This window comes from Dermacentor variabilis, chromosome 4 (genome assembly GCF_050947875.1).
Source record: "Dermacentor variabilis isolate Ectoservices chromosome 4, ASM5094787v1, whole genome shotgun sequence".
In the NCBI taxonomy this organism is placed as follows: domain Eukaryota; kingdom Metazoa; phylum Arthropoda; class Arachnida; order Ixodida; family Ixodidae; genus Dermacentor; species Dermacentor variabilis.
This window is the reverse complement of record NC_134571.1, coordinates 41379932-41392790: the sequence shown is the minus strand read 5'-3', so window position 1 is coordinate 41392790 and position 12859 is coordinate 41379932. Positions and strand designations below refer to the sequence as shown.

Below are 12859 nucleotides of genomic sequence, written 5' to 3'. Positions count from 1 at the left end.
TTGCCTTGTCTATCATATTCATTGGCACGGTCCTACAAGCCAATTGAGGCTTAGACCGGCCTGCTTTTGTTCTTTTGTATATTTTGTGGAAATAAGTATTATTATTATTATTATTATTATTATTATTATTATTATTATTATTATTATTATTATTATTATTATTATTATTATTATTATTATTATTATTATTATTATTATTATTATTATTATTATTAGATATGGAAACATACAAGTCAAGCACATAAAGGAAACAGGGAGGGAGGAAGCCGACAACAGCCAACGAGAGGGGCACAACGCCTGCCTATACTCTTTCAGGAGGAGCGAATGAAAACAGGAGATGAGGAGAAGAAGATAAATAATATAGGAAATAAATAAATGACAGAGACACAGACAAAAGAAAGTTGCATACACCTTGCAAACTGACACTGGTGATGCATCGTGTACGATAGTATCGCCCCCTTTACAGCTGCTTTTAACGCGACAGCGTTAAGGAGCTCATGTCGCAGAAAAGCCGGTGGCGACGTTGGCTGTAAGCAATAAATCTTGGAAGGCACTTCATAAATAAAAAACAACTTGCAAGATGAGCTGGGTGGGAATCGAACCAGCGTCTCCGGAGTGCGAGACGGAGATGCTACCACTCAGCCACGAGTTTTTTTTTTTTTTTGCATTCAGTAGAGGCGCTTTTGTCCCGATTTGAAGCATCGAACTCGTGGCTGAGTGTTCTTCTAATCGCGAGGCACTCAGCCACGAGTTCGATGCTTCAAATCGGGACAAAAGCGCCTCTACTGAATGCAGTGTTGCCTTAGAAACGTGCCGCAGAAAGTTATACTGCGGTGTATATCGGTGATTACAAGCTTGTGTGTTGATGACTTGGCAGACAAGAGTTTGGTAGCTGGCCCTCTAAAGTTGTCTTTTTTGCATGCAGAAATACTTTGCAGACAAAGCACGCTTTACAGGAGTAAAACAGGATTAAGGTCGGTATTGCTTGACTGCAGCTTTTGTTGAGCGCGAGCGCCCGCCCCCCCCCCCCCCCAAAAAAAAAGAAAGAAGAAGAAAAGAAAGAAAGAGCTGCAGTCAGCAATATTGCAGAAATGGCTACCAAGAAGTAACAGCGCATAGAATCACCCTCCAGTATTGTATACGTTGCCTTCCATGCTACCTGTCCTTGTCTTTTTCCAACTCTGTTTGCCTTCTTTCCAACCTTTATATCTCCCACCCTAGTGCAGGGTAGCCAACTGGAAACTCACCTCGAGCTAACCTCCCTGCCGTTTCTCTCTCTCTTTCTCTCTCGCTCTCCTGGTTTCACTGTTGCTGTCGAGACAATAGCCGGCCTGAAAAGTTTCCTTACTTTTTTCATCACGATACAGTAGTATGTCAAGCTGGTGCCCTGCCACGTCTTATGATTTATTTATTTTTATTTTTTTGTAGCGAGTGAATTTGAAAGTCTTGTTTATGGTTTTACTAAAACTATACATGTTGCTACACTTATGTTCCTGCCCTTTGACTACGATGCGACTTCGTTATCTATATTTACATAAGGTGCCGTTACTTAAACGAGCCATGACGTCGAGGAAAGTACGCGAGCTTTCTATTTTAATTAATTGTCCCCTGTTCTAGCCTGGACCGTGCCGATATGATTCTCTCTTCCAAATGTAGGTTCAGGCCTACCGCTTCTCTTTTTCTTTCGCTACATCATAGGGAGCACGCAACATTTCTGCTTCACTCGTAGCATTATCGACGGTCGAACATCCCCCGAGAAGTACTTTGCTCTTTCTACACCTGTGGCAACCCACCACCTGGCGCTAATGACCCTACATTCCCGTTTTGTTTTTGTTCTGTTTGTTTCAGACCTTCTCAATTTGAAGCACAAAATGAAAGTTTGTTGTTTCAAAATCGATGTAATGGAGGTTCTGGAGTAAATATAAGTATCCGCACTAAAGGTTTTTTAACGATGCTGTTTCGTGTCGCGCAATACGTGCATAGATTACGTAGGTTGTTCCTGTCCCTCGCTGCCGTCTAAAACGATTTTATCGCTGATTTCGGGCGGGTATTTTGGGATTAGTTCACTTAAAACTTCGTGTGAGGTAAATAAAGGTTTCATTGGGGAAACCAATTTTTTTACAATACAGGGTAGTGATTTCAAAACGGGGCTATTGATGTTTTGTGGTAGATTGCTGCGGAGAGAACGTGGTTTCGCGTGACTCGGCACCATGCGCTGTGCCTGTCTTTTCTTAAGCACCATGTGCTTAAAGAAAGAAAGAAAGAAAGAAAAAATAAGGAAGGAAGGAAGGAAGGAAAGACACACACACACACACACACACACACACACACACACACACACACACACACACACACACACACACACACACACACACACACACACACACACACACACACACACACACACACACACACACACACACACACACACACACACACACACACACACACACGCACGCACGGAGACGGAACACCCCGTACCAGCAGTTTACTGGGGAGAAAAACCACGGGAAATAAGACCAAGTGATGTGCTCAGAACTTGAACATCTTTAAAATATGAACTCATATGTTTTTGCGCAAGAAGCTTTTCTTGTTTCTTTTGCGCATATTCACATCTTTCTCGCACTTTCACTGGAAAATCGAAACACGTGCGCCAAAGAAAGCTTACAACATATCCTGCCCAATGGCGCAATATTCTATGTTGCTTTCAGTGCTTATCATGATTAGAAAGAAGAGTAGAAATCATGACCTTCAGCAACAATGGTTACAAATTTAAACAATATGACCGGCTTCTCTTTACGAAAGGGGCGGATGTAGCAACGTTTAAGCTACAGCGCAATTTTTTGTTCATCCTCCTCAGGAGATATCGTAAAGTCTGGCGAATAAAGTTGAACGTTAGAACATGAAGCCTCTCGAATATTAAGACAAAAAGAAAAAAGGAGTTTTACGTACTCTATCTAAATATAAAACTCCTTTTCGATGCCTCGAATAGGATGACTACGTAATTTGCTTTCTTTCTTCGCCCTTTTCCCTTTGGTTCTGCTTATTTCGCGCAAGTTCTCCGCACTGCGCATTTGTAAACTCAAGCGGGGAAGCCATAGATCGCGCCACGGAGGGGGAAGCAAAAGGGGAGAGAGAGAGGGGAGCGTCGCTCGTGAAGCCTTATTAGACATCGACCTGCCGTAAAGCACCGCGGCTCGTCCGAATCACGCCCAGAATCAAGAACTCCGGCTCGATCAAAAGTTTCTCGCGAAACGACGAAATAAAGAAAGAGCCGGGATAGGGCTCCGAGTCCGGAGCGCACGTAGCACAGCGGAGCCGCCCCCGTACTACATATAACACGCCCGCCGCCCCGAGCGAACGTATACGCTCCAGCCAAGCAGGCCACGCGGTCGCGGCCGTAATGTGTATTCCCCCGCCGTCGTATAGTCGTCGAAGCGAGCCCTTTTCTTCCTCGGTCGGTAGGCGCGCGCGGAGTTCTCGGCATAGTGCGCCTCGAGCTAACGTCAAACTCTCAATCAAACGGTGTTTTAAACGCCGGCTCTGGCGTTGCCGTCGAGAACGAGCTTGCGCTTTAGCGCCGACTGTTCGTGCCAAACCAGTTCCTCTCGAACTTGCTATATATACGAGGCAAGTCGCAAAAACCCGAGATATACAGAGAAAGAGAGCGCGCACCAGAAACACGCTGCCGACGGTGGCGTGAAAAGAGGCACGGCGCAGAGCGACCGGGGGTTATAAATCCGGCATTCCCCAAAGGGAAAAGGTAGCATATCCTCTTTGCTTTCCCGACGACAAACAGTGAGCGAAACGAAACGGAAGGACGTGGAGAGTGTATAAGCAGAAGAGACGGCGGGAGGACGCGTCAAGCTGAGCCAATTCGAAACTAGGGTGTCTTGTGCCCCGTAACCGCTTCAGCGCGAAGCTTCCTCGGCATGGTGCCGTAAAAAAAAATAAGAAAGGTTGGGGACCGGCCCCGGCTTGTCGCAGCAAGGCACGCGCCGCGAGGTCGTTTCCTCCAGGTTGCCGCTGGAACGCGTGCCGGAGCGGAACCACAAAACATGGAACGAAAACCAGCCTTTATCCCCGAAAAGGGGGAGAGAAAAAAATAAACGGCATCGGGATCTCACCGAACTAAGCTGAAAGGGCCATCATCACGACGGCGAGTGACGTGCGTATGCTCCCTTAAAGCGGAGACCGGCTTTTATTATTCGCCGCCTCTTCCGGACGAGCGCTATAGGACAGGAAACGAAAGGCGCGCGTCGTCTGCGAACGGGTGTTATAGGCCGGTTTGTGAGTGGCGCTTGAATTACGGCGAAGTCTGCAAGGGGGGCGCGGCGGGGCGCTCGTCAAACCTTTCCGCCATTCTTTTAACGTCGCACTCCCCGCTTTTGAATCGCGCCCCTATTTTCTCGGCGTGCTGTCGAGTCCCCGCCACCGTATCGGAGGCGGACGAGAACGGGGGCGCTCCGCGCGACTCTAACTCCAACGCGCCGCGCACGCCCTACCGGAGCCGCGAACGTATACGTGAAGCGTAGGGCACGCTCTCCTACTGATCGCGCGGGGCTCGTGTTTTATTGACAGCGCTGCGCGCCGCGCGAAAGCAGTCGCGGCGGACCGATGCCAACGACGTGCGGGAGAGGTTGAAGCGGGGGGGGGGGGGGGGGTGAGGGGGAGGAGAGGGCAGAAAGGGCGACGGGGACTAGGGCAGGCCGAACGCGCGACCTTCATTCAAAGTGCATGCACCGCGCGGCCTGCGCGAGGCCATTTCTTCGCTCTTTACGGCGTTGCGAAAGGCCCGCTGATATCTCCAGCTGGGCGGCAGTCGGGACGAAGCAGGGCGGTCCGGCCAGTGGGAGTTACGGCTGCCCCCTTTTTGTTTCGAGCGTCCGTGCCACGTTTGCCGGTGCTCGCGCGCGCGCGCGCGGATGGTCGTAGTACGTGTGAGCGCCGCTTTGCAACGTGCCTGTCTGACCGATCCCCGGTGGACGTACGTTGCTTCTCCGCACGTAGGCGCTTTTCAGAGATCGTAAAACGCTCCGCCCAGGGGCGCTTTATCTGCAGCATCGAGGCGCAAGGCTGGTGTTATGATATGCACGGTTCCCGCGTAATAATAATATAAAAAAAGAACGATGACGGCCTCTATTCTACCCGGAAGTGATGAGCAATGTCTACAGTGTTATGAGGATCACAACGCGCGTCAATGTTGTTTGTCTTTAACAACATTTACGCGCGTAAAAAATCTGGGGTCGTTGCCTTCTGCTACATTCGGAGGTTCTTTGTGTTTACTCATTCAGTCAGTGTCGTAATAATAATAATCATCATAAGTGACACATTCAGTCAAAATAATGAAATGAGTGTAAATATTTGCTCCTGCGCTTCAAGTTCTCATCTATTTCGCCCTCGCCAGCTCTGGAAAATTGGCGGGTACGAACCCAGAGCAGGACGAATTTTTCTTCAAGAACGAAGTTTTTTTTTTCATAAAAGCCCGAGTAAACTTGCTTCGTAGATACGCGCATCTTTTACGTGAAAGCAATTTTTTTTCTATGATACATATTTATTACGCTTGAATATGCAGATTCATACCTCTGGTGGCCAGATTGCGGAATGAAAATAATCAATCGTATGCAATCACATGTAGAAGTCGTAGCCTTAAGTAGTTTTGTGCCGAAACCTTACTACTAAGTTCATGCGCATGAAAATGGAATCATCCTGAAAGGCAGCGCAACTTGTGACCATAAGGGGGAGAGCTTAGCGCAAATTAATCTCGGCCAGTGCGGAGAGAAAGAGGTAGGCTTGTTGCGCCAAGAGTGTTAGCTCGATTTTATTGTCCATCATAGCTTTTTCCTGTAAATTGATTTTAGCGCATCCGAAGGCGGGCACGTAATATGAGTACGCGTTTCAGAATTGCCTAATAGTTGAAAGGGCTTTCGAGTTCTTTTGCATTCGCTGCTTAATAACATCCAGTCGAGTAGCCACTGCCTACAGATTCGTGATGCCACTCGGAAATCTATCACACTGCTAAACACACTCATCGTTCGTGTTTTCTTTTTTTTCGCTTCCAGGTCTCCAGTAAGCGCCCTGTGAAATCGGCGACGCCCCGTGATTCTGCGTTCTCGAGAAGTACAACCTGGCCATGTCTGGCGCGCCCAACAGAGTGAGCTGAAAAAAGAAAGGAAAACGCAAGCGTATCTTCCATTACCATGCGAGTGCTGCCAGTGTCCAGGCATGAAAGCCTTGTCGGACGTCTCCCGACAGCAGCAGCTGGCTTGCAATAGATGCGAACCCAGCTTGAGCGCGCGGAGCCGTCGCCCCGCTGACGGCAGGTCCGGCGTACCATGCACCGCACGGGAATTTGGGAACTCTCCGGCGACCGGGGCAGCTGACAGGGCCTCGCGCGTGGCCACGTAACCAGCCCGGGCCGAATATTCCACCGATGGCCGCGGCGGCGACGCGCGAACCCGGGGCTCCTTGACGGGGGCTCGCCGACGATGCCCCGGACTGCGTCGCGAGCCTCCTTCTCTCCGAGTGCCCTCCTCCTCTCACTGATCATCATGGCGGCCGCCGCGGCCGCCGGCGGCACGGCTTCACCGCACGGCGGCAGCTGCCCGTCGGCCTGCAGCTGCAAGTGGAGCGGCGGCAAGCGCACCGCCGAGTGCGCAGGTTTAACGGGCAGCGTGCCGCAGCACCTGCCGAGCGACACGCAGGTGCTCAACCTGACGGGCAACATCCTCAAGACGCTGCCGGGCGGCCACTTCCAGCAGGCGCGCCTGGTGCACCTGCAGCGCATCTACCTGTCGCGCTGCGGCATCGTCCTGATGGCGGACGACGCGTTCCGCGGCCTCAACAACCTCGTCGAGCTCGACCTCAGCCACAACTTCCTCACGGCCGTTCCCAAGCTGGCGCCCTACTGCCCGCTGCTGCGCCGGCTGCAGCTCAGCGCCAACCCGATCCAGAGGCTGGGCGGACACAGCTTCCGCGGACTGCACAGTCTCGTCTCCCTGGAGCTGAGTCAGTGTCAGCTGGCTTGGCTCGAGACGAACGTCTTCGCCGACCTGCAGTCACTAGAGGTACTACCGGGTCGCTACATAAGCAGCTCCTTTATACCGCGAGAGAAATTATGAAAAATGAAAAAATTCTTGCAGTTGCTTAGGTCGCGATACAAGGTAGATAGCGAGATTTTGAGAAGAAAAAGAATAAAGAGATGTATACAGAAAAGCTAGGAAAAAAAAGAGGTGTACAGCATACCTCATTAAACTAAGCACGCTAAGTGGCTATTTGCCACCGCCCCATTTCAAAGGGGATACCAATAAATCATCAGCAGCAGCAGCAGCTTGCTTGCTTGCTGCGAAGGAAACGTGCCCTAGACATGCGTCCTAGTGCGCGAGGAGTCACGTGATGTGAGTTGTGCGCCGCGTAGCGTCCACACGTGCACACTTTGCATTGTAGTTGCATATTATTGTACCAGGCGGCACGCCATGCAGGAGCTGCATAGGTAGCAGTACAAGGTAGACAGATAAGTTTTGAGGAAGGAAGAAAAGACTAAACTAAGGAGGGTTATACGAAAATGATAGAACGAAAAAGGCGTGCAGCATACCTGATCAAATCAGGCAGGCTAGGTGCCTCTTTGTCACCTTGACGATCCAAAGGGGGTGCCAATAAATCATCATCTCATCATTATCAGCAGCAGCAGCATCGTATCGTGCCACTTGTCGCGCGCTTACACGCGAGGTGAGATGCGAACCGCGAAGCCCCCATACGTGCGAACTGTGCATTGCAGTTGCGTTGTATTCCACGAGGTGTCACTACATGCGGCACCTGAACGGTATTCTACCACGCGTCAAAGAATTCAAAGAACGTGAAGTGTGCGCCGCGTAGTCTCGATTTCTGTGTTTACAGTTGGGTACACGTTATGGCGCCTCCTCGCAAGGCACGAACTGCTGCTGAAGAAGCGAATCACAGCTTCTTCAGCAGCAACCGTTTACAACCCGTGCCTGACTGCAACCCGGCAACGTCGGGCTCAGCAGACCGCTGTGCAGAGAGCAGCACAAGGCGCAGCTCGCCATCGACGGCGGCCGGGCAGTTCAGTTCGTTCTCGTGAAAACAACGAAAAAGAGACTGCGCCGCGAAGACCCTCTAGTGCCGAAAATTGAGCTCCCACGTAGCCGCTTGTTCAGCTTACGCTGCGACCGTGCTGCGTGTGCCGCGCAGGCCTATGACTTTGTTTCTTTTCGCCTTTCTTCAGGTACTTCGCCTCGACGGCAATCGACTGCGCTCGCTACCCCCGGACGGCCTCACACTGCCACCGCTGCACTCGCTAGACCTGAGCGACAATCCGTGGCACTGCGACTGCAGCCTGCGCAGCCTGCGGCAGTGGATGCATCAGCGCAACGTGCCGCTCTCGGTGCCGCCGCGCTGCGAGGGGCCGCCGAGGCTCGCGCGCCGCCTCTGGAGCCAGCTGGAACCGGACGACTTCGCCTGCGCGCCCCGCATCGCCGCCAGCGAGCTGCGCGTGGGCGCCGTGGAAGGAGAGAACGCCACGCTGCAGTGCGACGTCGACTCCCTGCCGGCGGCCAACGTCAGGTGGCTGTGGCGGAGCCGCGCCATCGTCAACCTGTCGCTCATATCGTTTGGGCGCCAGATGTACCTGCTGCGGGCGCACCAGAGCGGCCGGCGGCAGCAGACGAGCACGCTCACCATCATCAACGTGATGCTCAAGGACAGCGGACGCTACCTGTGCGCCGCGGCCAACCGCGCCGGCAATCAGACGGCCAACGTGACGCTCATAGTGCGACCGCGTTCGGCCGACCTCGCGGCGCTGTCGGCGCCCGAGATAGTCGGCATCGTGCTTGGCCTACTTCTGCTTCTGGCACTGGTCGCGGCCTCGGCGTGCCTGCTGGCGGTGCGCCGGCCCGCCCGGGGTCCGCGCGCCGCCAAGGAGACGCAGATGCGACTCGAGTCGCTGCTGCTCGAGTCGAAGCAGCGCTCGTCGGACGCCGGCAGCCTGCAGGCCAACTCCGAGGAGCAGTCCGGCAGCCCGGCGCCCCTGCTGAGCTCCAACAAGAAGCCCGCGCCGGCGACGGCCAAGTCGGGCATCGTGGCCGCCGTGTTGCGCGGCGAGTACCGGACTCTGCGCGCGTGCCGCGGCGCGAACAAGGAGGAGGAAGGTGGCGCGAGCGACGTGGTGACGGACGCGCTGCGCGTGTCCGCCGGTGCGCCGAGGCACGAACAGGTGTGCGCGACCAGGAAGCGACCCGCGGGAATCGTGGCCAATCCGCTGTCGCCGGGCGCGAGGGACTCGCCGGACGAGGGGCTCGGAGATGAGAGAGAGTACGAGACGGACATCCTCGACTGACATCTCGGTGAGTGTATAGAACCCTTGCTCGTGAGCCTCTAAGTCGCCAAGCTCTGCTGATCGGTGTCATTTGCACTGTTAACGTGGGATGGGGCTGGAAAAGTACAACCTGAGCGCAGCCCCTCTTATCCTCATCTTCCTTTTTGCTGTGCCCCCTTTGACCTAGGTGAGGTCCTGCAGTTCATAACCATGTTCTTCCGGCTAAACTCTCCGTCATTCTTATCTTTGAATCCTCTCTCCCTCCCTCTACGTCATGGTGACCAGGTTGAACCTAAATGAAGCAACAAGCCCGGCATTTACGCACGCTTACTGCAGCATATGCCAATATGTGCCAGTGTCATATGTTTATCGAGATGGTGATAAAGGAGACTTATATGTGGCTTCAAATGTCAAGACCCGAATTTTCTTTTTAATCAGGGGAGCACATCCTTTACTTCATCTGCGTTCCTTTCGCACCACGCGGGCTTCCGTCGAAGATTGGCGTAACAGTGATCGGATTCAGTAGACGGGACTCCTTGTCACTCAACGTGATTTTTTTTTATAGTGTGACGGCGCTCCAAAACGTTGCCGAAGCTGGCAGATGCTTTCCTGAAGCTGTGACAAATCGAAATTTGGACGTAGAGGGCGCGTGCGGTTGGCGCCGGAGAGTATAGTAGCCGAGGGCACTGCGAGAGCCCCTTGCCCTGCAGTATGCACAAGTATCGTGACGCAGCCCAGGTCGTGGTGCACGAAAGCAAGTGCAGTTAGGTGAAGTCGAAACCATGGTTGGGGAGCACACATATATAAGCAGCGCGATAAAGATCAGATACTTTGCCCTCTCCCTTTAATCCCCCCTGTTGGCGGTAATAATTTTCTTAGCAGTCCATGTATGCTCAACCGTCATTTGCGCAGAGCGCCACAAACAGGCACTACTACTTTCTTTTTTTGAAGATGATTGTACACCGCTCCATACATAGCAGTCAACGTTGTGCAAGCTACGCAAGGAGTTCGGTCAAGAAAATTTATCACTCCGCGCGTTCCGTCCATGCTTCGCTGCGCGCCAACAGCGTTCGCCCGCGCGATCATGCACGTGAGGCTCCTTGTGACGGGTTGCAAATAAAAAAGAAAGCCAGAAAAGAACAAAAAAAAAAAGATGATCTAAAACAACGCATTAGCAGTCGTATATCACAGTATGTTTGTTTCTAAGGATTAAAACTTGTTTCATTAATGCTTAGCCTATAAGAAAAACAGTTACGCACAATTGCGGCCAAAAAATATCGAACGATATCCAAGCGTGAACGAAGCCACTGAAAGAAGCCTCTCTAGCTTCCAATGCGTTGACTGCTCTGTATGGAAGAGAGTATAGGCTATGCGAACGCCTTTGTTGCGCGGTGAACGCTTTTGCGTGTGCCTGAACATCACTTGTTATCCCTTTCTGTCTCCCTTTCCTGTTTTCTTTTCTGCACGCTTCCACAACCTCCAGTGTAGGGTAGCAAACAACCTGATTACCTCCCTGCTTTCTTTTTTTTATTTTCCTCCCTTTTAAGCAGGGCACATTTGAGGCTTAGGATATCATGCTTTCCTGGTAGCCCAATGCTTAGCGTCGTAAAAAAAAATGTACGCGAATATACAAACAGGTTTAAACATTTTAGTACTGAACCTGTTGAATCCCAGCGCATTATTAGGGGCTTGAAATTTTCACTACGCCACAGCTTAACAATAGGTGATACACAACGGAGAAGAAGGCAAAGCGTTACACGTACTACACATTGCTTTACTAAATATTAGATTTGTTGCCCATCCTGGGGCATTGTTTTTGCTTTTCTATGGAAACCGCTTGATGTGAGGGCAGCAAGTGAACCTAAGTGAGCATGTCTTTGAGGTTCCGTGAGGTATCAGAATAAATTTGACAAATGTGATCGATCCATGGAACACAACGTCCATAATCATGTCACGGGCTATTAGAGACGCCGTTGTGGAGTGCTCCAAAATAATATTGGCAGCCTATCGTTCTTGAAGCTGCGCCCACAGCATGGTACACCGGTATTCTTCCATTACACTCCGCCACTTGAATTTGCCTGGCGTTCCCGGCAGTCGAACCGGCGACCTTATGCTCATTGAGACCCACCCTATGGTCGTTGCGGCCCGATGGTGGGCGTACCTATGCGGCGGTCATTGTTCATCCACAATGCCGTAGCCACCGAACTATCACGGCTGGTTAACATATACGATTATTGACTCTTTTCGCGGAGTAGTTTGCCCTAGAGGAACGAGATGGCGCTTTCAGCGGCGCGCCACCCATTGCCTCAGCGAAAGCGCACGAATACAAAACCATCACCGAGTTTGCCCTGCTAATGCGCGAATTGAATTGAATTTAATCGTATTCTGGGGTTTCACGTGCCAAAACCTCGGATGTAATTCTGAGGCACGCTGTATTGGGGGACTCCGGATTAATTTTGACCACCAAGGGACCTTAACATACCCCCAAATCCCCAATCTAAATGTGGCCGCCACGGCCGGTATTCGATCCCGTGACGTCGTGCTCAGCAGCCCAACACCATAGCTGCTAAGCTACCGCCACGGGTCGCTACTGTGCGATCAGCTGTCGGCAATGCAACTGGATGTTCGCTAACGCACTGTGCTCCATTTATGCTGCAAAATGCGGAGCGGTAGAGGGAAGAATATGTGCAGTAGTTGGCTGCAAAAATAGTGACTCGCATAACAAGGAATGTAATTAATCTGTGTGCCCAAGTTCACTGAACGCTGCTACTTGACTGCTTGAGTTGCCGGCGCCTCGCGATACACGACTTGCCTGGAGAATAATAATAATTAAAAAAAGGCTGATCCGTCAGCGCTGTATCGCTAACCCCCAAAGGATTGCGTCGCGGGACTATTCTTAATTTTTGTGGTAGTACTGTGTCAAACAAAAAGAGTATATGCACTCTTTTAAGCACTACAACAGCATCATGGCGCCTAAACGCATATAAAAGCAAGATATGCCACTTACCGAACATTATTCGTACGATAAGTGCACTGTTGTCGCGCGCAGCCCTTATACAACATGCGCATATCAAGTACTCATTTAGACAATTCGATACAGTTAAGCCTACCGAAACGCAGGGTATGGTCCAGTCGTGCATAATAAACGACCTGCGACGGTTTTGAGCTAGCTGGCTGGCTGTGCAAAAAACAACAAGAAAACAAAGAAAGGAAAGAGAAAGAACGGAGCTCGCCGCCACAACCTTCGGCCGACTGTCCGCAGCCGCGAGAAGAAAGATCGCAGTGGAGCCAGCCACCAGAGACAGCGCGTGGGCGCACATGGCACGGCGCGTCGCCCTTTACGAGGGGACCATGTATAAATCATAACCACGGCCGCGCTGACGCTGCACAAACGAGATTCACGCGCTGCAAAAACGTGCGCGTCACGTCAGATAGAAACGAAACTACTGCGCCCGCCCCGACGCCCGTTTGTGTGTTCACGCGATTCTTACGACCCTCCTCGCCGCAACCCTTCCTTCCGTCCGGCGT

The 12859-nt window shown here is 51.7% G+C and overlaps 1 protein-coding gene across 1 annotated transcript in view; it reads left to right on the top strand.

Annotated features, from left to right (window-relative positions):
- The window catches only part of LOC142578991 (leucine-rich repeat, immunoglobulin-like domain and transmembrane domain-containing protein 3), a 272600-nt gene that overhangs the window by 235391 nt on the left and 24350 nt on the right, over positions 1-12859 (top strand). The window contains exons 3-4 of the mRNA XM_075688755.1: positions 6063-7067; positions 8243-9359. Coding sequence (XP_075544870.1) covers positions 6489-7067; positions 8243-9352 — 1689 coding nt within the window. The 5' untranslated portion in view covers positions 6063-6488 and the 3' untranslated portion in view covers positions 9353-9359. The remainder of the gene's footprint in view (positions 1-6062; positions 7068-8242; positions 9360-12859) is intronic.